At 39.3% G+C, this 26,885-nt stretch overlaps 1 protein-coding gene across 7 annotated transcripts in view; it reads right to left on the bottom strand.

Moving 5' to 3' along the window:
• The window catches only part of ATP8A1 (ATPase phospholipid transporting 8A1), a 211,340-nt gene that overhangs the window by 149,674 nt on the left and 34,781 nt on the right, over positions 1-26,885 (bottom strand). For 4 of the 7 annotated variants that reach the window (XM_071221301.1, XM_024573893.3, XM_045182652.2 and 1 more), the window contains exons 5-7: positions 24,588-24,633; positions 10,529-10,569; positions 3,759-3,832 (exon numbers count right to left, since the gene is read on the bottom strand). In XM_071221301.1, coding sequence (XP_071077402.1) covers positions 3,759-3,832; positions 10,529-10,569; positions 24,588-24,633 — 161 coding nt within the window. Of the gene's footprint in view, positions 1-309; positions 384-3,758; positions 3,833-10,528; positions 10,570-24,587; positions 24,634-26,885 lie in introns of all 7 variants that reach the window. The other 3 variants (XM_024573897.3, XM_045182653.2, XM_071221302.1) reach the window with 1 other exon arrangement.

Here is a 26,885-nt window from a genome sequence, read left to right as displayed (position 1 = left end):
TTTAGGCATGTTGTTAAATATGAATATATATTAACGATGCCCAGGAAATTGAAATCCACCTTTACTGGCATGCCTCATGGGCTCCTATTGATACAATAGGAGTGGAATCTGCCCACTTGAGGGATGAATATCATCAAGCCCTGAGTTCATCAGAGGCCTTTAGAACATTGGTGAATGTCCAATACCAAGAAGTATAAAAAAGTTTGTGTTTTAAAGGAAGAGAGGTGGAACTCAGCCATCTTTGGGTGTAACTGTTCTCTGGTGTAGGGTGAGGATCCACACACACATCCTGTAGGACTCGGGTCTAACCTGGAGGACACGCTGATGAGATCTGCTGGGAGGTGTTCCCCATTGGTCACTTTCACTATTTCCCCTACTGCCACCTACAGGTCCCAGTTTAAAATAATTAAAATGGGGGAAAAAATGAATAACAGAAGAAAACAAACAAACAAATGGACAAAGGAGACAGAAAGTTGGAAATTATTATAGAAAATAATACATGTTAATAAAAATGTCTAATGCCGATTTTTTCAAAATTTATTTTGATCAGGTCTAAAGGCACGAGAAAACATGGAATATTTAAGGATTACAAATTGGCTTTTAAGTTCAATTTTCAACTTTTAATGTAAGAATTTTTGATTTTTTAAAAGTTTAATCACAGCACATCTTACCCTATTAAGTAAAAAGATATTTTTATAGAGAGCTACTTTATCGGAAAGATTTTCCTTTCTCTAATTCCTCATTCTCACGCTATCTATTCTATGTGCACTACTTGTCTAGAAGAAAAGAAATAATTGTGGAGACTACTTTTTAGGTAACTGCCTTTGGAAAACAAAGTATACTATACTAACTCTTCCTCTACATATACAGTAAAAAATAACTTTATTTAAAATTTTGATTCCAAAAATTTAATTGGATAAATATGAACTTTAATGCATGCTGCACAGACATTGATTTTAGAAAGTTAGAAGGCATAATTGCAGCCTTTTGAGTTATTTAATAATTAATAGTCTAGGTAATACATTATTTTGGGAGGGTAATCCTTTGAATCTGGGAGACATTTTTCAAAGGCATAAAGTAGACATGCCAAGAACCTGCTTGGATTGGAATTATAGTTATTTTACTCTATTTTGTACTTTCTAAACCCATGTATCTATTTGTTATATGATAAAATTTGTTTCATTTTAAAAAGAAAATTAACAAAACACAGTAACTTTCAACCACATTCATGCTTCAATTTCAACCTACCTTAAAAAGATATACTATTACTAATGAGTAATCTAAAAACATTTAGGAATTAAAATATTATAAGCTGTTTATTGCTACTGCTAAATTTTGGTAACTGCAGGTGAAAATCACTATGTACTTATTTTGATAGCAAACAGTAAGGTACAGTGAAGATACTAGATTAGGAATTAAGTATTCCAACCTTGACCTAATCATTAAAATGGCTAAAAATAAGACTTAAAGTCAAAATTCCTCTTTCTGTGAAGTTATGACAAAATTTCACTTACTTCTTAAGTCTAATGTAGATTCAAAAGAGCCAAATAATGCAAAAACCCTTTACAGGAAAAAAAGAAAAGAAAAGAAAAAATGGAAAGGTGGTATTTTGCTGCTTGGACAAAGATATCTTTCTAACACAAGCATTTACACTTTATTTTGAATCCTACTAAATTACAGAAAGCAAGGAGTCTGGTAATCTTTTTAAAAGTAAAAATCTTTGGAGGACGTTAATCACTGTGGATGGCATATTAAGGTACAGAAACTATTTCGATTTATCAATACTAACAGCCACCAGTGAATGTTTTTAGTGTTTAGAAAATAAATCCTGTAAAAACGCTCTGAAGTTTAAGATATACAAGCACAGAGCTTTATGGAGGTTTCTGGGGTTGGACAGAGGCAGATGAAAAATATTTTGACAACTTTTAACTTAGAAATAAATATAAATTTAGGGCAGTATAGTTAGTTCCCTTCCAATTTTTGAGTATACAAAACTTAAGTATTGTCATTAATGGCTCAGCATATATGTCTCCCTCTAAGATAATGGCTCTATGATATGTTTAATCAGGAAAACATCAATATTTTCTTCAACTGCTGAAACGTTTTACTATTATTTTGAACTTAATTATACAAACGTGACATTCCCACGGTCAATTATCCATTACATTTCTCAAACTCTTACTTAGCACATTGTTCTGTTGGTTAGACATGCTTAAAATTTAATGAAACACTATTAATTTAAACAAAAAGGAGAATCAAAGAATATGAGAGTTTGCTCAAGTAATCAATTTTCCTCATTTTAAAAGATAGGAACTCAAGTCCTGAGAGATTAAGATTTTGTCCCAAATTGCCAAGCCAAGATAAGAAACCTGGTTTCCTGCTTTGTGAGCAGAGCGGTCTTTAACACTCACGCCGCGTATCACCTGATGCAAGGACAATACACTTACTGTTAAACTCATCCCTACCCTGCCATGCGTGAAGCCTTTCCTTGTTTTAGAAACCTACCTTAATAAAACTATAAGCAAAGGAAACTATAAACAGAAAGGTTGAATTAAAAACCTCCCAGTTTCGCCCTGGCTGGTGCAGCTCAGTGGATTGAGCATGGGCTGCAAACCAAAGGGTCGCAGGTTCGATTCCCAGGTAGGGCATATGCCTGGGTTGTAGGCCAGGTCCTCAGTGGGGGGCACACGAGAGGCAGCCACGCATTGTTGTTTCTCTCCTTCTCTTTCTCGTCTCTCTAAGAATAAGTAAAATGTTAAAAAAACCTCATAATTTCAATTTTTCTGAAAAGAACCTATAAATAAATGGCATAAAGAGCTCTCAGCTAAAAATATGTTAATATAACTACCTATAGTTATCTTCAACTACTTATAAACTTACTTCTATAAATATCTGGGTAACTCTTAATTGCTCATTTAAACGCCACTAATTTGTCATATTTCCAATCACTTTTAATAATGACCTGATTAAACAGATTTTGAAAAAAGGACAATGTCCATATTTATATGTGATTTTACAAATAAAACTGTCCAAGGAAATGATGATAAACAACCTCTAAAATATTAAAAGCATTTTTCTTGTTTTATATTAAGACTAGTTTTATAGTTTTTAAACCTAAAATCACTTGAAAGTCACATTCTTTAAATGGTAACAGTGCCATATGTTCTGAATACTAATTCAAGACTATCTTAAACATGAGTTAAACAAAAATTATCTAAATTCAAGAATGGAAAGAACTTTAAAAAAAGCAAAATACTTTAATTTTTTTTTGTTGGAAGAGCACGACATTTCAAAAGATCTAATGACAAAAAAAGAAATTGTTCATTTTCTTGTACCAATGCACCACAAAGATCAAAAAACTTAGAAGGGATACACGAATGCATCATAAGGGAATTTGCCATGAACAAGGCCTGCACGATCAGATCAGCAGAGCCCAATCCACATATTATATAAAATAAATGACAGGAAATCATTCAAGAGTTAGTGGGCCATACAAAGGATCTGGTCATATCCAGATGGAGAGGAGACTCTTCACTGTAGTTATAACTTTTGAATTATAGAATATAGTCCCTATCATTTATTTTATATGGCAAGCACGAAAAGTCCTTTAATCCAATCAGCTTTTTAATGCTTAATTCACAATCAATAGAGAGGCTTAAAAGTCTTCGTTTATTCCTTATTTCCTTGGAGAAATCACAAGGTCAATGCAGGGTAGAGAAACGTCCTCTACACTGTTTGAGCATCAGTAGTATCTCTACCTTGACGAGAGAAGTACAGTGTCAGCAGGTATATACTCTTTGCCTTTTATTATAACTATATCTCCAACATTTACCTGAAAGAAAACTGGGAATCGGTTAATTAACTGCATTGAAAGATAGGTACAAATATACAACCCATTGTATGTAAATACAGAATACAGTAAAAATGGTTACTGACAAATAAGAACCACTTATCTTCAAAATGGCATAAAATTATCTAGCAGTGAGGCCAAAAACAGGGCTTCCTTCTAAAAATGAACACTGTGTTTTTATCAGCTATATATCAACTGAATAAAATAAAATCTATCCATTTTATCCATTTATTGACATCTCAACTTCTCATATTCTCCCCCTTTGACATAAAAATAAAAAGAGGAATTTACCGAATGAAATCTTTACCCTGTTTAAGGAAATATCAATACAACTGGAAAACCATCATTTATATATATAAAATATATAATCATTATTCCTTATGATGACTTCATGAAACAGGTATTAGTTATAATTTATAACTTAGAGAGGAAGAAAATGAGTCTTAGGGTCTAAGCAATTTGCCCAAGATGAGTGTGAGATGAAGAGCTCAGACTGAAACCCACATTTCTCGGCCTGCAAAGACTGATTTTGCATAAGTAAATCGAGTGAACCAATCATTGTATTTTAAATTTTTAAAAAAGTAGCTTAATCTCTTTCTCATTCTACTACCTGTCAGCATCTTTGTGAGCATGGACTGAAGACAAATTAAAGACATACTACGTCAGAGACTGTTAGAAGTAATTGAAGTGATAGGTTGGTCATGGTGCTTTTGGCAAGCAATACAACTTCAACGCGGTCACACTGATGGGCACTTCCATTCTACCATGAAGGTTACCCTCTCTTAGGAGCCAAATGATCCTAAAAATAAGTTTCAGTTCTTCATAAAGAGAAGAAAAGTCTTCTCCTGTTACAGCCCCTTATTGTTTGGTTAAAGCCTTTTTGTTATTTCCCCTCCTTACTTTTCCTTGAACCTGGAAATAACATTTTACCACATGGAGGGAAGTATGGTATCCTCAGTGGGAATCACAGTAAGAAATTATTGCTGGGACAACCCACTAGAGGTAATTCATCCACTGGGGAGGAACAGGTTACAAGGTTAGAGGGGGACTTCTGATCTGCAGTGTGTATGCTGGTTATCCAGGTAGGAAGCTCTGGGTGCCTTGATTCAGAAGAGATGTACTACAGCTGAACTGTGGAGTACCTGAAACTGACAAGTTGCCAGGGACCTTGGAATCCCAACACCCCCCTCCCTCAGATTGGGAAGATAAAAAACAGCAAGTACAGGTGTAAACGGGTCCCTAAAGTAATGTGTGGTGTAACATTCCACTAGCACCGTGAAAGCAAGATGAAGAAATGTAAGTCTCCTGTGGGGAACCGTTCCAAGCGTGGGAAATGTGGCTCAGCCCCCACTCGGAAAAGCCAGTGGGGAGCGAGGTTGGCGGGCAGGACCCACGTCCATGGATAAGTTCTCCAGTGGGAAATCAGGCCTGCATTGTACCCACACTGCTATGAGACTTGCTCTTGCTGAAACTCCCTCACCCTGAATTGAGGAAGCAAATGTTTACTGAGTATTTTTATCTTTACAAAATCTGGGCTAGACCCTCCAGGTATGGGGCATAGCCTTTTCGACCATTTCTCCTTTTACATTGCAAATATCCTCCTTTGATGTATTCAGTGACATCCTCTCTTTTGTCAGCAAAAGATAACTGCCCAAAACAAACCTATGAATAATAAATGAGGACCATCTTTGAGGTAGGAGGCCTAGAAAAACAATAAAGCCTGTCCAGGCGGGGGTTAAGGGGTCTCTCTCTAACTTGGAGAGTGGCCACGTAGCCCCTTTTCCTCCACAGGATTTCTGTAGTCCGTGTGTATGTGTGTTTAAATACTGAAACCTCAACAGCAGATCTTGCTGGCCGAGATCTGCGTCAGTCTCAGTGCCATGGCACTTAGAGAGGATGCTACCCAGGCCACCATTTAATTGCTCTTTAATTGCCCTCTCTGTGCTAATGTTTACTCCCCAATTGGACCAGATGCTTCATAAAATCAGTATCACAGTTATCTAGAGTACAGTGTTAGAGTCTAACAGACTGAGGAAAATCTCTGATTGACTGCACTGCTTTCCAACATCTTTATTCATTGTAAGACAAAGAAAGGCTTGTGGTTATTAAACTGAAAACTAAAATAAAATATTAGCACCTTATATGGTGCAATGTAGTTACCTTGGTGGCCTGGGAAAACTGAGGGCTCACCAAGGGCTACAGTAGTTCTCACAGGAGAGCAGGGAACTCACTTCCTCCTTGGGATGCCCATTATTTTAGATCACTTCCTCAAACACACGCAAACACCTCTTTTCCTCTTTGAGTTCTGAGCTCCTAAGGCGGCATTCCCACTTCCAGCCTGGTGGGCGTGTAACAGGAATGGACAGAGGAGAAAGTCAAGATGGCAAAAATTCTTTGACCGCATGTTCTAATTGGAAAATATCATGACGAAGCAGTTTTAGTGCCCAAAATACTGCAGTTATGGAAATATTTAGGGCTTTAGGCCACTCACTCCCTTGAGCATTTTCAAGTCATGGGCATTAGTATTTCAATTGAGGATTATGTAAAAGGACAACCTTATCAAACTATAATAGACTGATTTAAAATCTATCTTTGTCTAATTGTAGGCTTCAGCATATTTTTTGGGGGGTTACTAGGGAATTTTTTGAGATATAAATTCTTAATCCAAAGGAATGCATTTCATGGTGGAAACTTCAGGCATCAAAGCAGCTTTATCGAGTGACTTTTACACGTGCATACAGCTGACCACTCCACATTTCTCTGGGAAGCCAGAAGAATGTGTTGACTCTGAGATTCTTTACCTGAATTTTCTACCTGCAACTATCTCAAAAACTTGTGAACAGGCTCAGTTGCCGACTGGTCTTTGAAGATCTGGGCTTTGTGGTAACGCAACAAAGATAGCTCTTTGTATTTCAAGAGTGGAGATGCAATGCCTTGCATAGGGCTTTGTAATTGCAATATATATTTTTAGAAAAACCCAGATACTGGCTACTTAACTTTGAGAAAAGGCTTCAGGCCAGTAACTGGAGAGGAGACCACCAATGTTTGAGAGCTGCTGAAGTCTGCCCATCTGTGAATGGATGTACACTATACAAATTTGTAGGTCCTTTGAGAACCTTTAAAAAGCAACCACAGTAGCCACGCATTTAGAAAGGCAGAGAAAGAAAGAGCCCTGAACTAAAGCCCATTTGCACTAAGATTTAGTATATTACCTTGGCGTACGAAACTGACTCTTGGTTTTGGGTTTATTGATTTTATTTTTTAATTGCACAAAATATTACATAAACTCAAGAAAAGACTTGCCCCACAATCTGGCTAACCCAACAAGCAAGTCTGCTTTCATCCCTGTCCGCTCAGTGTTCAATAAACCATTTTTACATAGTCAGCATCTTAGTGTGCACAGCTCTGGTCTTTTCACCTGTGATTATATTTTATGACACAGGAACCCTCATATGTCTTGCTTGCTGCTGCTAGCTCACTGCTTGGCACATATTCTTGATAAATATTTGTTGAACGAATGGTATAAAATTTTTCTGTGTTCGCAGAGTATCTGAAATAATAGCTTTTACTTGTCACAAAATATATCAGGATGTAGGGAGTCTTAATTTGTTTATAAAACTCCCTATGGTCGTGTATCCACATATCCTGATTTCAGTATCATAAATAATGTTACAATAAACATTTTTGCACATATACAGGCTTTTTCCTGCTTTGTGATTATTTTCCTGGCATAAAGTCCCAGAATCCTCTTTTTATGATTCACAATATGAAAAGCCAAACCGCTAATCCACAATGACCTGTGAATGAAGTACTTCACAAGGTTAAAAATTATGACGGAAAAAGGAGTTTGTTTTTATTTACTGAAGAGACAGCACTGGGACTTCCATATTGTTTAAATCTACAACTTTTCTTAGTAGGGTGAGTATTATACGGAGTACTGCTGTTTATTATAGCACTTCTTGCTTACTGCCAACTTTTATTTCCTATTTGTATAACAATGACTTTAATCTTTATCACATTAGGTGCAAATATTTCCCATATCTCACGTTAGTTGTGGTAGTCTTGTTGTATGGTAGTTTTAAATTTTGTATAATCCAATGCCACAGATCTTGAGATCTTGCTCTTCTCCAAATATTTATTAAAGTCTTTACTCTGTATGTTTTTCAAAACCAATGTTTTAACGCTTAACTCTTTTAGCCAGCTGGAATTTACTTTAGCATAGGCTGTTATTTATATATAAACTGTGTTATTTCTTGAAACTGCTAATATGTGATCCCAAATAGTTTATTACATACTCCTTTTTGTGATGATTTTTGCCTCCTTATCATATACGAAGTGGGCTTTATTTCTGGGCATTCTATCTTCTATCACACTCTGTTCTACTCTATTTTACTTTGGTCGCCAATATCTATTTTTCTGACAGGTTTACATTTCTTTAATAACTTTTTCTTTCCATTTTATAGCTAGTCCTCCCACACTGCTCTTTATTTTTCCAAAATATTTTTCTATTTTCTCAACTGTTTAGTTTTGAAATGAAGAGAAAAACTTAGTTAGCTGTTAAGGAACTAAATAGTTTCTCTGGGATTATATTATATCAATACTTTGAAACAACTGCTAATTTTAGTTTTTTTTAGGAATATGCTGTATTTGTACATTTATGTGAATCTTTAATACCCAAAACTTTGATTTTCTTTACCAAGGTTATATACATATTTTAAGTTTATCTGTAAGTATCTCACATGCTATTGGTAATGCAATCTTTGTTTCACCACATTTTTTGAACTTGATATTGTCAGCAAAAGAATGCTATTTAGTTTTTGAATTTTTAGCTTGAATTCATCATTGAACCAGCTTTTATTAATTCTAGGTAATTAAGTATCTAATTCTAATTACTAAGAAACATCAGCTCCCGCTGCTGGCTGGATGACTTTTGGCAACACCCTTACATTCTGTCTCCCCCGTGTCTCAAAGTGGGATCTGGGTACCGTGGCACAGAGCTCCAGAGGAGTGCAAATGCCGCCATTACGGGCAATTTGGGGCTGGTAGTTTAACTTTTTGTCTGTTAAAAAACTGAAAAAGGAAGAGTTACAATCATCCAGGTACATTAGCACAATCTTGAAATAATGGCTGCTTATTAGGAAAATAAGACTTTTTAAGAGGTTAATGTTACGACTGAAGTAGTAGATGGTCATCCCCTACTTCATAACTACTTCTTTTCTGAAGAAGCACTCTAGGTGACAAGGTAAGAAACTGCTCTTAATGTGCCAGGATATGGATTTATGTTAGCTCCACTGAGAACCCTGGTGAAGGAAATACATAATAAAATTCAATTTATCATACTTGATTATTTCCTACCTGTCTTCTCTCTGAAATGCTTATATCCACAAATGCCAGACAACAGTATAAAGGAAATAAGCAAAGCACAATCAAGGTACTTTCCTCTTTGTTACTTTTATGGTAGACCAAAGAGAGAGTGATGAGTTTTCAAGTACAGTGGTACCTCCGTACTCGTCGTTAATTCGCTCTGGAACTCGTGACAAGTGCCCAAACCTATGAGGACTGCGTGATGAAGCATTTGCTCTCGTGGGGCAGCGTCGTGACTCATACAATTTCTAGCAAGTGACACAAGTCCCAACCAAGCACCAAGTGCTGAAACATTTTTCTCTCGTCAAAATGTGACGAGTACAGGGTTTGATGAGGTCTGAAGCCACCGAGTACGGGGTGTCACTGTATCTAGAAAGGGAGACTTCAATCTCTATTCTAGCCACTAATTTAAATAACAAAAACGCAATTAATTCAGAGGAAATCCTATTCTGGGCAGAGACACAAGGTAACTACGAACATTACAAGGTAGAATCTGGGGCAAGGCCTGGAGCCGGCTGGGAAATCCTGAAGTACCCATTAACTAACTGACTTGGGTCCCATATGGGCTAACCTCAGGAAACAAGTCCCTGGGGAGAGTGGTCGCACCTCCCAAAGTCTTTCACCAAGTTACAAAGGTTTTTATTCATTTGTGGAGACTAGAGGTTAAATGTTCTTCCAGAACTAAGGGAGAACTAACAATTGCTTACCTTTCAAGATTGAAGTCTGAAAAGCATATGAACACTTCACAACCTTTGTTAAATGATGTCTTAACTCACTAACGACCATCTTACAGGTCTTGTGAGCACATTAACTTCTTGATGTTATGGAACTGATTTCCAGATCATTAAATGATTTTATTTAGTAAGACTTAATTTTTTTTCCTTAAGGAATTAGCAGTTCATAAATGTGATTTAGTCACAATATATGAATTTGAAGTAAAATATACAAATGTGAAATATCAGAATTCGAATTTTTATTTTTACTTGGACAGTAGATGACTGAAGCAAAAATTACAACACAAAACAGTTCATGGTTAAAGAAAATCTGTGAAAACAGTACTCAAAATATACCATAAAGAAACAAAAAGTTCTACACATTACTTTTTAAGAAAATACCTTTGCTAGCATATGGCAAAAATATTAAATGGATGTAACTAACTGAAGACTCTATGTATGCTTGCAACATTAATTATTTAATAGCCTTCATCTCAATGGAATTCTTGACATTCGCTCATATTACATATAAAAGTTACAGCTACTGGAGTAAACCTCTATGCATTTTTTTCCCCGCAACAAAATAAAAACCAATGCATACCTTTTCCCAGTGCACAATTTCCCAAGCACCATTTCTCAACACTGGAAAGAAAAAATGTTACATTTTAAAGACCTTTCTTAGTACTTATTAAAAAAATTTACTTCTGATGAAATGATCATTTAAAATAAATAGTAATAGCTTCAAATAAATGAACCAGTAGTAATTTTTACAGGTTTAAAATCATGACCGCAGGGAAATGTAAAAATATATAAAGAATTGGAAACAACCAACGTGCATTTCAGATCCCACACTAACCCGTTCCCAACAGAGGGGACTCCCACTGTGGTTGCTGAGGGCTTCCCTCAGCATCTGGAGGAATGAGAGTGCTCGGCTGGAGGAGAAAGCCACAGAAATGATGTGGAAAAGGGCGTGACATGCTTAAAAACATGTCAGAAGCCCTAACAGTAGCCACATATATTTTTTAAAAATCATAAGCACGGAAGGAATAAAGTTCTAATTGGTTCGTAAACATTTAATACAAACCAACAGATAAAGAACCTGCACCTTTTAGGTTTATAACACTGCAAAAGAGCAAAAGTTTCCACATTTGGTTTACTGAGAAGTGAAAGAAAGAAGAGACTACTACTAAATTATGATAGAAGGGTTGATTCTTCTTAGTGTTTCATTACTGCTTTGCAAAGTAATGTTACTCGTACTCTGTTTTTCTCCCTGCTACGTGCCTGTGGCTTCCTAATGATTGCACCAACAGACACTAAGAGATGAAACAAACAACAATCAGGAAAGAGAATAATGTGAGACAGATAGCTCAGCACTCAGTACTTAAAAAAAGGAACTTCAAGATCAGTCAACAAATTATCCTGATAGCAAATTCCATGAGGGAAAACTAGTATTTGCTTTAACACTGTATGTCCTGGAAACCACGCAGTACCAGACACACAGTACTCACTCAGCAAATATTTGCAGAATGAATAATTTATAGGTACAAAAACATTAGATTCACTTTCTTTCGAAAAAACTGAAGTAAATCACAATAATAATCTTCAATTTTAAATAGTAAATCTAACATTAATTACAAACTAAGTCTTGAAATCAATATTGCAATATAAATTATTTTAATCTAAATCTAATCTTTTCATGCCCTAAAATTCCCTGGACAAAGGGACGATGTCTTACCATTTCTGTATCTCTAGTACCTCATAGCACTCCTGGCACATAAGACACTAAAATGCTTCTTAGACAAATAAATGCAACAATGCGTATCGTACAGTGCGTTTTGGTGTATCAACTTCATTAAAAAAATAGTAACTCCAAGTTGAAGAGCTGAAATAAAACTATTTCCAGTACGATAACTGTAAGTAGTAAACAAGTTCAAGTTCCAATTTTTATGGTATTCATTCAGTTAGGAGACAAGGAGCTGAGCCACAGGCATCTAAAATTGATCACTGTACCCTAATCTACAAAACTCTAATGTCCGCAGTTTATCCAAATTGACCCCAGGAGTAAGCCTGCTCCTTGATGTTGCTCCCAAAGTAGTCAGGTTCAAAGCATAAGATTTATACTAAAAAATACCCTGGGTTAGGTGCCGTCTGTCATCGCCTAGCAATACCTCCCTCAAAATCAGTTGTCACAAAGAATAAGAATAAACGAGCACTTGGCCTTTTAATCACTTAACCCAGTGGCTACAATATAATAAATCCTCAACAAACGGAGCTGGCAAAGTGCTGTTCAAGTCAACCATAACCAAGATTAAGTGACATTAAAAGATTTGCTAAAATTTGCATTAATTTATACTAGAAAAAATCCTATTCAACACTATCTAGATAGAGCTTAAATACTCCCTCAATTGTAATATTTAGTGTTTTATTGTTAAAAACAGTGTCTAATATTTCTAAAATCAAGAGATGTGACATGAAAATGAAGACTTCAGGCTTATCAGGAAAGCTCAGAGGTCAGCCAGTCAATTCCCACACTGCAACAGTGCCTGGGACAGAGCAATGGCCACCACTTCCTGTGGGGCTCACCACCCTATCACCGCATTCATGGTTTCCTGCTGCTTGCTTCCCTTATGTACCGTCTGGCTGGCTCAAGTTCGTGAGGTTTTCTTCTGTTAATGGAGGTGTAACTTATGATGAAATGTACAGATCTTCAGTGTTCTGTTCAATGAGTTTTGCAAACGGTAAAAACCTGTGAATCCACCACTGAGAACAAGATACAGAACTCCAGAAAGAGTCCTCACACCCCTTTACAAGTCATCCCTCCACCCCGAGGCAAATATGAATTAGTCATTGTAGATCAGTCTTATATTTCATACACATCAAATCACACCCTGTGTATGCATTTTGTATTGAGCTTTCAATCAGCATACCTGAGATTTTGTTTAAAAGATGTTTCCTTCCCCCACTACACTGACAAGGTAGCAAGGTGGATTTTTTCCTGGATTCTATTTATTCCATTGATCAATTTGCATGTCTTCACACCATTACATGTCATCCTGATCACTGTAACGTGATAGTAAGTCTTGAATTGAGGGAGTGTAAGTCTTCCCACTTCATTTTTTTTTCAATATTGTTTTGGCTATTTAAGTTCTTTGCATTCCATATAAATTTTAGAATCATGTTGTCAATTCTTAAAGAAAAAACTCCCAGGATTTTGATTTGGGGATCACGTCTTTTAATTCATGGATAAGCTGCATCTCTGATTTTATTTAAGCCTTCATTAGTTTCTCTTGGATATGTTTTTATAGTTTTCACTGTATGGATTGTTCATAAGATTTATTTCTTGATGTTTGATGTTTTTATCGTATACTGTAAATGGTATTTTCTATTCCATTTTCAATTGGTCACTGGTAGTATATACGGATGTATTAAATTTTTGTACAATGACCTAGTCATTGACATTTTGTTAAATTCACTCATTAGTTCGGGTGGTAGGTATTTCTTTCTTGTTGCTTTATTGTTCTTTCTGTATCAATACTTTCTAAGCAACTTAATTTCTATTAACAACGCTGCATTATGATTTTTGGCAGTTTTATCATGCTCTTATGCCTGTTCACTGTTCATCTCTTTATTTTTAAATTCTTTTGCTATTGTTCAAAAATAAAACCTTTGAAAATTGAGAATAATTTTTACTAACTAAACAATGTCCTGTTGGTTTTGTTTGTCCTGTTGAGACCCATGCATCTCAAATTCTGTCGATTTCCTTTGGTCTTCACTGTCACCCACACCAGCACCCCTATTTTAAGCACCCATCAGCTCCTACCTGGAGCTCTGCATGAGCCACACCCCTAGGTTCCTGCATTCACTCTTCATCTCTCTCAAATTTAGTTTCTACTATACTGACTATATGTAATGATTTTGTATATGGATAGTCATTATGTATTCTTACGTATCCCTACTTATCCATATATGTGCACACATGCATCCCTACATACAGACATACATACACAAGATTAGTTCACCCCCCGCTTAAAACTCGTCACCTGACTTCTGTTGGCTCACAAAATAAGTCCAAACATCTACAAGGCCTCTGATGAAGCAGCTCCTGCCCACTCTCCATTTCTGCCTCCCATTACTCCTCTACCGTCTCCCCACACCTTCCTGTTTAAAATCCATCGCACATGTTTCAATGACTAAAATATGCTTTCTTTCCGTCCTCACTTTGATAACTTCTACGTATTTTCCAGATCTCAGCTTTAACATCACTTTATCGGGGGACATTTTTTGACATCCACTTCTTTGTCATTAACCCCAAGTGTACATGAACTCTCTGCACTTTTCCCTCAGAGCACGGACCACAGCTTCTCCACGTGCCTAGAGGAGAGGTTTAATATCAGGGCTGCCTCCTCCCCCAGACTGTGAGATCTGTGATGATGGGAACCTTCTCCACTCTGCTCACTGCTGTACCCCCAGGCTTACAAAGGTGCTCAGTAATTACTTGCTGGATGAAAAGCTGGATCCACTGGTGTTATGTGTTCAGGCCCATGTGAACATAGTAACAGTCGCATGGATCTACTAAAGATACAGCTCTGCTCCCTAGTAAATCTCATATTAAAAATGATGCCCTGGCTGGTGTGGTTCAGTGGATTGAGTGCTGGCCTGTGAACCAAAGGGTTGCCAGTTCGATTCCCAGTCAGGTCACATGCCTGGGTTGTAGGCCAGGTCCCCAGTAGGGGGTGCGTGAGAGACAACCACACGTTGATGTTTCTCTCCCTCTCTTTCTCTCTCCCTTCCCCTCTCTCTAAAAATAAATAAACAAAATCTTAAAAAAATAAAAATGACATTTACTTGATATTAGAAAAAAATGGCTTAATAGGAAAATATTTTGGCAGCTCCTCAAAAAGTTAAGCACAGAGTTACCACACAATCCAGAAATTCCATTCCTAAGTATTTATCTGAGAGAACTGAAAACACATGTTTACACAAAAACTTGTACAAAATGTTTATTATAGCATTATTCATAAACCAAAGAGTAGAAACAACCTAACTAATGAATGAATAAACAAAATGTGGTATATCTGTATAACGGAATATTATTCAGCCAAGAAAAGGAACAAAGTGCTGATGGATGCTACGACGTGAATGAATCTTGAAGTTACACTAAGTGAAAGAAGCCAGAGGCAAAAGGCCACACATTGTATGATTCCATTTATATGAAATGTCCAAAACAGACAAATCCATAGAGACAGGAGGATGTAGTTTTGTGGACATGAGGGACTCATGGAAGGGGGAATGGGGATTGACTGCTTCCATGTATGGGGTTTCTTTTGGGGTTGATGAAAATATGCTGGAACTACATACACAAGCATATATGAGCTGGCGAATACACTAAAAACAATTGTATACGTAAAATAGTAAGTCTTATGACATGTGATTACAATAAATAACAGCTACATAAAAAGATGTTGATGAACCATTTAAACACTTGCTTAAAATAGACTTGTCTGTTTCACATGGTACTGAAACAATTCCAGAGTGAACAGTTGGAAACTGTTATGTAACCAGTGGACGTGCCCACATGCCTGTCCCCTGATGTCAGCTCAGGGCCACCCCTTCCCGCTCTGTAATCTCAACTACCCATGCTTGCCACTGCACAGATGATTGCTAGTTCACATCTAAAAATACCCCAGAACCACTCTACTGGGTTCCACTTCACAGAGCAGAAGGGTCCCACAGGCTCTCCCAATTCAGCAGACGACGCTCCACTAAGAAGGGAGAAAACCAGTGGCCCTTCCACAAAACCACGGAACACAATCCACAAGCCTGCTTCACTTCTCCGTCTTCCACTGCTGCTCATTTCCCCTCACCCATCCATCACTTGTTTCTGCACATTCGAGCCTCTGCTGCCTGCCCCTAACTACAGTTCTGTACTTCCCTCTCTACGGACCTGTCCTAATGCTGTCTCCCAGGGGACCTCTGCCTCCAGCCCTACGCACATTCTCCTACTCGCCTCTCCCCCAGTCTCCACCCAGACGTTCCCTCTCAATTCATCACTGAAGAGATCGCTGGGAAATATGTCTTCCTGCAAAACTTTACGTCTAAAACACTTGAAATGTATATTTAGTCAACAACATTTTCTGCCAAACTACTAAAATCAATGTTATGTTTGCAACAAGCCCAAGAGAGGTACAAAAAGAAAGAGCTGACGTTCTGGCCTGATCTCACGCCACTGGCTAAGGTGAGGAGTATACACTGATGCACCCTGACACAACAGCTTTCTCTAGCCAAGCATGTATGCATGCTCTTTTCTTCTTTCCTTGGAAAAATTTATTTCTCTGCAGCTTGGCTTTCCACTTACTATACATGCAAAGCATAGAGGCTTAACTAATTCTTGAAAAACAACCCATTAGAAGGCGCATCCATTGCAATGGGTCAAATACAATAACTGAACGGGGTCACTAGATTACACTCCAGAATGCGTTCACACAGAATGTTAATGAAAGTAGAGGGTATGGCACAGCAGGCAACAGAAAGCCCAGCCAAGCATCAGGCGCCTGAGAAATTTCTAGGCACAGTTCCCCAGGGTCCCTTCTCATTACGTTATAACATGAATTTTGAGTCTTCACTGTAAGTACAATAAATCTTAATTTGGGGAAGGCTGGGAAAAAAATTTCCATGGGTATTTTATACCCCTTAGTCAATTAGCCAATCCCAACTGTGGAATATGTTAAACCAGCTAAGCCATCAATCTATATACATCCTTAAATGAAGAGCAGACGTTGGTCTCGGGTACCTCCAGGGGGAGTGTCAAACCCTGTTGGGCACATCATAAATCACCACCTAGTCTACTTTGTCCTTATCTTGGCCAAGGTTCAGCATCCCACTTCCAGGGGTGCCCGAGGTAAGCAAAGGGCTGTTCCCATCCAGCTGTAAAACAATTCTGTTTTTCACACAGCTATGTCATAATATGTAATGTTATAATGTATTCATAATGTATTCAACTACCCACTTCCTGACGGAAATTCAGACTTCAATTTCATTCTAACCCCTCAGACAGCACTGAAATATGTTGACATGATTGTGTTCTATGGGACAGGATCCTAAAGGGAACAGCCATGGCTCCAGGGTATTTGCATTTGTACTTTTATCAGAAATAACTGGGGCATTTTCCTAAGAATCTACAGCAAGCCACACCCTCACTAGCCAGGCATGAAGCTCCACTGACTATAAACCTAGAGAAACACAAACTGTTTTCAAGCACTTGCATTTTGTCAATCTGATGGACGTTTGGTTTACATTCTGATGGCGACAGTGGATTAATCAAAGTGTAAATCGCCTTTACGCCCCTACTGCGTCAGATTCTGTCTAAGCAGAGGAACGTTCCTCTGCATGTAATACAGACATGTGCTCCTCAGCATCCGGTCCAGGGACCTGCCACGTCTGCATCACCTGGAGGCTTCTTGGTAGGCCCAAGGGTTTGTGTCTGCCCATTGCCAATCCCACCATCCATTTCTCCTGTTCTAGAAATACAAAACCGGAATACAGAAGAACAGGTAGAAGTACTAGCTTGTTCAGACTTGAGGCTGAAGCCATCTCAAGATACAGAACACAATACAGAATTCTGGTGAATTTGACAATCAGCTTACCACACGTAACAGCTTTCTGTCTTTACTTCGGAACTGGTTCCTAAACACCCAACTGCAGGACAATTAAAATAAACAGTATCATGTCTTATGCTGGTGAGCTGAAATAGCAGCCTGGTTATTTTTAATCACTGACCTACTCTGACCCAGCTCAACCCAGGTTACAGGAAGCAAGTAATGATGCCGGGTCCTTTGCTGAGCTTTTAGCTTTCTTGGGCCAAAAGTATACTGACTTTACACCTCCAGAGTATGAGAGTTCAAGAAGGTGACCCTGGAGGAGATGATTAGTGGTACCTGGTGAAGGAGAGTGAGCAAGCTGTGAAAAAATGATCAGAATGGCCTGTCCCACGGTGTTTTAAGAGCCCATTCTTTTAAATGCAAAACTCCTCCACCTCTCCCCAGCTCCAGTCAAATGCACCTGCGGTAGTTTCTACAGGTCTAATTAGTCTGACAGGATGCGAGGGAGAGCTCAGACTCTAAACAAATACCTCAAATATAACCTGTTTTCACTTTAGCAGGATGCTACTTAACAGCTTTGTTGTAACGGGTTTCCTTTTTGACATGAAAACATTCTGTCCGAACTGGCTGGGAATTCCTTAATCAAAGGCTCTGCGGAAATTAGCAGTCTCTCAGGATTCGACCCAGCGTGCCCGGGTAGAGGGGCTCATGTAAAGTCCAACACGGGCTCCACTGCAATCAAAATGGTCCACCGCTGGGGCCATTCCTGAAAGTCACTGGGCAATCCGGGCACTTCTCGAAGTGGGTTGCAGGAGGCAAGATATCCTAAAGGACAATGGGCGCCACCCATGCTACCGAGGGCAGCGAAACCCCGGACAAGGCAGTACAGTCTGATTCCTACGTGGGAGTAAGCACTGAAGGGGAACTTCACTGCATCCGCAAGCGTGCCGCTGAGACTATGGTTTGGGGCAAAGGAGGAAAACCAGCATACTCATATTAAAGCACCAATTCAGCCACCCGGTAGACCCTACTCCCAAAGACGATTTTAAGGCAAAGATCTCATCGGGGCACCAACGGATGCTGCACAAAATTCTCCTGCGTAAACTTGCCTATAAAGGTCAAACGAAACAACAATCTGCTTGGCGTCTCCTAACACAAAAGACGAAGGGAACTTCCTGATTTCTCTTCTCGTCCACATTCTACAGGAAGGTATTCAGTTAGTTGATTCCACTTCCATCAATTCACTTACAGAGCTCCTAACCACGGCTCTCAGCACGTGAGGCCTACGTGCACTGCAGGGGCGAGTCCCAGAAAGCCGGTTGAGAAGCGGTGAGCTGATGTGATCAGATCACAGGGGTAAGCTGTATCAGATCACCGAGATAAGACCACGTGCTGATCCGAGCAACTTCTTGAAAGGAAATTCTCCCTCCACTGCCTCAACCAATCAACCTTTATTCCACCATTCCTTGCAATGGGCTTCAGCTTTCCCGGCCTCACAACTGCTTTCTGTTGTTAAGAACTGGAATTCCAGGGACGAAATGTTCCTTCTTAAGCACTGGCTTTGGTGAGAGTTGCAGCCCTGGTCCTGCTCTGCTTCAGCAGCCTTTGGTGTTTGGCAGGTTTTCCCGCCTTTGCCACATCCAGTTGGATCTATCCATCGTGTATTTCCCTTCAGTTTCTCATCCGGCGACGCACTAATCCCTCTCCCTAATTACCTACCTTTCACGTTCTTCTTTCAAAAGTACAACTGGGAACCTAGCCACACACTTGAGTCATTCTCTCCCAGTTCTTCACCCTGGCTTTCAAAAGCCTACAAAATATGACTGTAACTTGGTTTCCCATTCCTGCCCATTGCTCCTTGACATATAGATTATACTCTAGTCAAAATAGAACACTTGCTCTTTCAAAAATATATCTCATGACTTCCCACTTCCTGCTGGATCACCTCCCACTGCTACCAACCCAATAGCTTTGCTTATTGAAATTCCACTTGTCCTTCAAGAACCTCACAAATGATTTCCTGAATCCCCACTTCTCTCATATGGCCCTTACTAGCTTCCCTATCTTGCATTAAATATGAGTGAGCATCTTACCTCCCCTACCAGATATAATTCCTTTAGGAGGAATGAAGACTGTTTTCGTTTTTGTTTTTTTCCCTGCACCAGCTCTTACACAAGGTAGATGTTCAGTGAAGAGTTACCGAAGGGAAACAACAAATGTTCTAACTTTGAATCACACTTGTTTTTATCCTCTCACTTTAACTATGCCCTTAAATTTCCCCAGTAGGTTTTGATCCTCTGTGTGCAACTTTTATTGATAAGCCAAATTAAAAACAATCTAGGGTTATATTTTCCCACAAATAAAGGCCTCCTCCCCATCCACAGCGACTGTTGCAAATATCTAACCAGTTCAACGTGTATAATCCTAAGATCTTTGGGATAATTTGAAAATATTAATCTTATAGGTGTCCAAAATTTCTTAGGCCATATTTGTGCTCAGTTTTGAAGCCCAATTTTTAAGATCATGGAACCAAATATTTTTTAAAGAGCTCTTCACAATTAAGTTGATGTAGATGAGGCAGAGCTCAAGTTCAGGATCACCGAATGAATGAGCCAAAGAGGCAGGACACCTGCCTTTTCACTGAGCCAGGAAAGGGCTGCTATTTTCAGGCCCTTAGCGTAATTCCCAGGTTCCCTTGTACAGCACCGGAATGAACAGGAACCAGACCAGCCCTGAGCCCTGTTGGTAGGTCATTTCAGGTTTACAGTCTAAAACCTATTCAAACCACACCGACTCAATGCCTTTTTCATCAAGGACTTTACAGGTAAAGTGGTTTCCAGGGGGAGATAAGCAACTATGTGCCCCGCAGGGAAGGAGGCTATCAGCCCCCACCAACTTAATCCCACTTCTGAAAAGGCTGGGAAAGGAAGACGTAGGTGGAAGTGAGATCCGTTATTTTTAGCTATGTGCCAATTGAAAAGAATTTCATGCTGCCTTTTCCTCAATTAAATGAAAACAGGGAAAAGTTACTTTCTTAAATAAAGACTTATTCTATTCTAACGCCTGCTCTCAAAACATGACAAGGTGTTAAATAATCTGATTGTAGTAAGGGTGGCCCTCATTTAGCCACAACACCAAAGCAGGTGACCAATGAGCTGTCACAGCCGGATCTCTCGGGCATTCTCGCCTGCAAAATGTATACACACCTTTCCACAGGGCGTATATCCAAACCTGGGATTTTATAAAAGCAAACTTAGCCCATCAGGGGGCATTTTTATTGTTCCCAAATATCCTTCTTAGCCTGTACCCGAACCCCATCCTTTCCCAGGCCTCCACATCGTGATTCTATGTTAAACCATCATCCCCTTGAAGTACTGGCATACGAGCCATAGCAGCATTTCATAAGAAATAGAAGCACACTTTCCCAATTTAAAAAGAACTAACTCAACCACAATACATTCATGTGGGGATTGGCTTCTCTTTATATATTACAATAATCATTACGAATTTACAATTATAAATTCCTGCAGAATGAAATTTGGCAGAACAACCCAGCTCAGGGAAAACAGTGGGAGACTGCCTCCGGCGTGTGTTACACACACGGAGAGTGGGTTACACGCGGAGGGATGAGATCAGAGACAACGGAGGTCAGTTGAGATACAAGGAAAGCTGGGGCATTCTGAACACGGCAGTGCTCTGGGGCTCTGGGTAATGGAGTTGGTACGTGGACACAGCACGGTGTTCACAGGAGGTAAAGCAGGGTAAAATGATGTGATGACTTCAACAGAAAGGGGAAGGGGTGGTTACAGCGTCTGCCACATTAGTGTATTATCAGTGCTTGAGAAGCAGCCTGGGATACAGTGTTATGACAATATTGCTTTTCATCTTGCTCACACCCCAGATAATGGCATTTTCAAGAAGGCCCCTTTTATGTCTAATTTCTTCTTCCTTTGTTATCTGGACTGAATCATGTGTACAGAGAGTGGTTCATTCACCCGCTCATTCGCTACGCACACACAGAACACCTGAGAAGGGCAGGCCCCTGGGCGAGGAGCCACAGGGAACACAGGGATGAAGAAAAGGGTAGACCTGCCCTCTGCAGTGTTGCTCCCTAGTGCCGACACACCAGCACACAACTGGAGGAGAGGAGCCGAGAAAGGTGGTCACGATTCATCGGGATGAGTGGGCCACATAACTCTTCGAGACTCACTCATATTCCCTGGGCCTCTGAGCATCCATTTACTCTGCCCTCCCTCAACAGCCACATGCTCAGAGAACAACATAACATTTTGAAGTTGCCAGCTCACTGAACCATCTATCTAACCAAAGCATGTACCTCCAGGAGAAGAAATGGCTTGTTTTCAGAAGTGTGGACAATAGACTCAAAATGTAACGTTTATGAAGACCCGAGCTAGGCACAAAACCCATAATGGATGCCTGGCCGAGTGCATCGGTTGGTAAAAATGAGGCATCAGACAGTGAACAGTCTACAGTGAAATGATTAGAAATGTTAGAAATGAAATTATAAATTTCTAAGTCTGAAGTTGTTACGGAATGACAGAAAAAAGTCGCTCCAGTGCTTCAATGCCAAATAGGGAGAGGAAGTACTCATTTCTCCAAGAATCCAGAAGGGTTACTACTTGAATGTGAGGGAAAGGTGTCCTCTTACACATTACACCGTCTTGGTAAACATTTAGAAAAATGAAATTTTAAGCTTAACACTTCAAATATTTGTTAAAAATTAACTGTCTGTCAAAAATATCCCCTTCCCACTGCTACACCCACTCCTGCCTCACTTCGGCAAAGCAAATTCAAGTTCACTCTCGTCTAACGGCAACACATGGCTTTCAAGTTACGCAAGTTGAGTTATGTGACAGCAAACAGCCTCCTCCGCCAACATTTCTGTTATCTCCTATCAACTACAAAATCAAAAAGATGAGGGATACTCAAACTAGACAAAGAAGAAAAAGGCCTGCTCTTAGAAAACAGTTTCCAGCATCAAACTGAAAGCCACAGCTTCTTACGTAGGGGATTACCAAGCATTCTGCGAAAATGGTTTTTATAGCTGTTGAGCCTTGATATTTTATTTTTGACATGAGTTTTATATAAGCCTTCTCTCTCACTTGTCTGTTCTTCTTTTATAGCTGCAGAGCTAATCGTGTTTATCCGTGGTGAACGGATACACCAAGAATGAAAACCAAGGAAGAATATTTTCTCTGAACAGTAGACAAAAGAGAGTTTTTGGGGAAGTAGGTAAGTTATCTAGAAAAAAGCAGATCGTATCAGTTCAAGGTGCAGCACCTCCAATGACCACACGGATGACAGCTGTTCTTTTACTGTACAATGACTTCCCGGGCCCAGGCTTGGAAATAAATGACTGCCCACCTCTGAAGATTGGGGCTCCCAGCTGCAAGATCCTTTATGTATTAAAAAATAATTACATGTTACTGGTTCAAAAGCTGTTAGTGAATATTTTGACCAACGTGGCCACAAATGCAAAAACTGCACATTGCCAAAAATATCGTACCGGCACCTGAATCATCTGGGATTTTCGCTTTCAATTCCTGTGGCTTTCCCTTCCCATCTTCCTGGAGCAACTCTGTCCCCAGACTTCTAATAGCCTCCTTCTCCAATCTGTCCTGCTCCCCATCTTCAATCTGCACGTTCATCCTCTCTCTTTTTGGCTTGTAAACCTTCAACAGTTAGGCGGCATACACAGGAGAAGTCAGAATCTCTTGGCTTGGCATTCAAGGCCCTGTGAAATTTGGCCCTGGCCTACCTTTCCGTCATGTGTTACCTTCCCTTTGATACAAATCTCCTGTTTCATCTGAGACTCTAACGAGGGTTCAACAAAGCAGCCCAAGAGTCTTCCTTATCTCTGTTCAGGGTAACCTCACGCGATGTCTCACCTAGCCCACAGGTAATGTCTACTCCATGTGCCTCTGCTCATCCAATGTCTTCCCAAAATTCACGCGTAGCTCAAGTTACCCCACAATTTTCTCTCCTCCTTGAATTGATGAAGGATTTGACTTGGGAACCGTAATTTGCCACAAGATCCAGACAGAAACTGAGATCATGTAATCCAAATCCTCCATTTTCCACACGAAATCATCTTTTACTTTGTGCTTTTATCTAGTTCCTGCCTTATATTTTTTCATATGTCCCATAGGAAACAACATCATGTAAATACTTTGTTATTAGGTGACACTTTAATAAATTTAGCTTCTTCAAATGTATCAAAAATCAGCAGATAATCCCCTTGGTGGAAGGTGGTGAGAAGAGAAACAGGGCATTTTGAGAGGGTCCCATAAAAAATCGTTATCAGCAAAACAATACTGTTTTCAATTACCAGCCGACTTTGGCGGACATGTCTGTCTGACCCTCCACACACCAGGGGCCTTCAAAGAGAGATGAGACTTTCAGATGAGGCCAGCCCGGCGATGGAACACCATGTCTGTTTCGCATGTCCTTGGGAATTTATTAAAAAGCGGAGAGCGGAGCGGTCTATTGCTTGTGTTGAAGGCTTTGGGCTGCATCAAAATGAGACCCACGACAAAAGAGCCACGTCACAATGCCATGTGCCTTCCAGACACTGGCCTGCTTGTAAGGATTTTATTTATTCCTGGAGCATATATCATCTGCATGTACAGTGTAATCGAAGTGCTCCCAACATACCTTTTACCCACGCAATGTCACACCTGGTTATTTTCTATACATCTTTTCTAGCGTAACAGCTACAGATCACAAGCAAAACAAAGACATTAAGCAGCACTCAATACCATCAAAACCACTGCAGATGTTATGGACAGTGCTTCAGAGCACATTGCTCTGAGGAACTTAAATATGCTACAAATGTTACTTTTCAAAAGTATTGCCACTGTAAATCACTCTAATGCAAATTTAAGTATCATGCTAATAAACGCTGCAAAGCAAAAATCTGCACTGGAACAAACACTCAGAGATATACAGTGTTTCCAATGGAATTACATCGAACCGAAGTGATTATTTATATTGCTAGGAGTGCGTTTGACAGATGTGAGAAATAAATTGTAAGACTCCTACCTTGTGTCTGTTTCTTGTTCACTGCATTATCAGCTTTATGTCGTTTCTAAAGTTTAAAAGCAAAAACAAAAACTGTGAAAAAGTGAATAAGATGAATCAAACAATATAGCACCTACTAAAAAAAAAAAGAGATTTCTTTAACTTATGTTTCTCAAGGCTTTTATCTTCTCCTGCTCAGGAATTTTAAAACTGAACACAATCCAGAGAGTATCTCTATACAACAGGCCTTTCCTGGGAGAACAGGTGTGTGGTCCTTGGAAGACCTTACATTATCATGTAGGTAAAACTGAAATTTTCATGTATTAGAAGAGTTTAAGCTGAAAGGCTGACCTAGTCTTTTGCTTAAATAACGCACCTAGAAAAGATTGCCCAAGATAATTATTATAACTATCATTTAATAATGGTACTGAAATATTTTCAAATTATGAAACTGATTATCTAATTAAGCTGAGTATATCCTCTATACTTTAATGACGTGTGATGTCTGTCAGAGACTAGAAACAAATATGTATACTGCTTGCATAAAGCCTCTTCCATCTACTGCTCCCCAAGGGCCATCATCCCCCCAAATCACAAGCCACTGATCACAGGATCCTATTTTCCCCAAAGCACTGAAAGAGATCAGAGGAAAGAAGAGAATTTGATTGCCCAGGGGAAACTAGAGGTTTTCCACAGCACCCATCTAAACTTACAGCATCACGTGTAACAAACACTTCAGCCTCTGGTGACACTGGAGAGAAAGTGTTGATTGCAACTCACTCTGTGCTCAAAGATTCTATCATATAAAACCCACGGTCAGATTTAGCTGCACACACCTGACTTACGTAAGGTAGGATGGAACAAATGCAAAGCAAATGAGTTCCAACGTTTTCCATTGAGAAGCAACAGGGTTTTTAGGACCACAATGCACATAGGAAAACACTTTCTAAGAGAAAAGCCTGGAGCTGTGGATTAGCACTCCTCTGAGACACAGCAGCACTCAGAAAGAATGGCCTGAAGGCGGGCAGTGTGAGCTCACTTCATCTCAACACTCAGCCCCAGAACTGGACAAAATGCAAATGAGCGTTCAGGACGCTTCGGTGGAGGCTTGTGGAAAACAATTCTTGCTACATCCACAGGCAGGAACACACTACAGTTCTTTCTCAGAATAAAACTCTCACTAATAAAAGCATAATAATGGAGACTTAATAGGCAAGACAGTGCTTCCAAAAGAAAGCACATGATTTGCCCACAAATATTCTTAACTGAATTTTTTTTAAAGTTCTGTTAAATTTGTAGCATCTGCAGAGCAGAGCATGTTTTATAACTGATAAAACTCTAAAATGCTTACTCAGTTTTGTTTGTTAATAAAGATCTGAAAATCAAAAGTAACCACAGATAAATTTTAAACCTAAATAATGATTCAAGGTAAAATTGGATATTCAGAGCAGGTGCCAATGTTCCCGAAACAATGCACATCTACGATATGTAATAGTTAGACTTTCAACTGAAGGAGACAAATAAAAGCTAATTAATGAAACATTCCACTTCTACAGAAATTTAATCTTAGTGAAACCCGAGGAGTTCCTGAACATTTCTTTCCATCTACAGAGAATTCTTAGCATCTCTTTCCTCAGCCTTTCCACCTCAGGAAACTAGGTTACTTGTCAAGACAATTGTGCTGAATACACATAAGGACCCACCCAGACAGGCAGATTCTAATCTTATGACTACAAAAAAAAAAAAAAAAAAAAGCATATTGGTGTCCTAAAAAGATGATCACTCCTTCTAAAAGTAATAGTTCAGAAAAATTAATATAGTTATCCTCTGAGTTCAAATACCTCCACTGTCCTGTAATCAGAATTCATTAATACCACTGAGAGCTAGTGAATTATTTAATATTTTCAATATTTGGTTGACAGTGTGCCAAGAAACCGCGCTATGTAAATAGTTCCATGAACTGTAGGATACTGAAGTACACAATATTGACCAGTCCTCCTTCTGGGAACTCTTCCCTCCCTCGGCATTTCTTGTCGCACCATTATCCAGGCGTTCTTGCCCTCCTTCTTTGTCTCCGTGCTGGTAATTCAGTGGTAGAATTCTGGAAGGCTTATTCTCTTGCCCTCTTTGCCTCTCACTCTGTACTCTCTTAGTTCATTCATACTTGCAATTCCAGTGACAACAAATATATAAATATATACCAGCCAAGACGCTTCATCTGAGCCCCGGACAGTTGTATCTAGTTGCCTCCTTGGGCATCTCAAACTATGTCTAAAAACAATCTATGGCTTTAACTCCCAAGACTTTGTCCTCGTCTCA

The sequence above is a fragment of the Desmodus rotundus genome, chromosome 4 (genome assembly GCF_022682495.2).
Source record: "Desmodus rotundus isolate HL8 chromosome 4, HLdesRot8A.1, whole genome shotgun sequence".
NCBI lineage: Eukaryota > Metazoa > Chordata > Mammalia > Chiroptera > Phyllostomidae > Desmodus > Desmodus rotundus.
The sequence above is the reverse complement of the archived record's forward strand: the minus strand, read 5'-3'. Positions and strand labels throughout refer to the sequence as shown.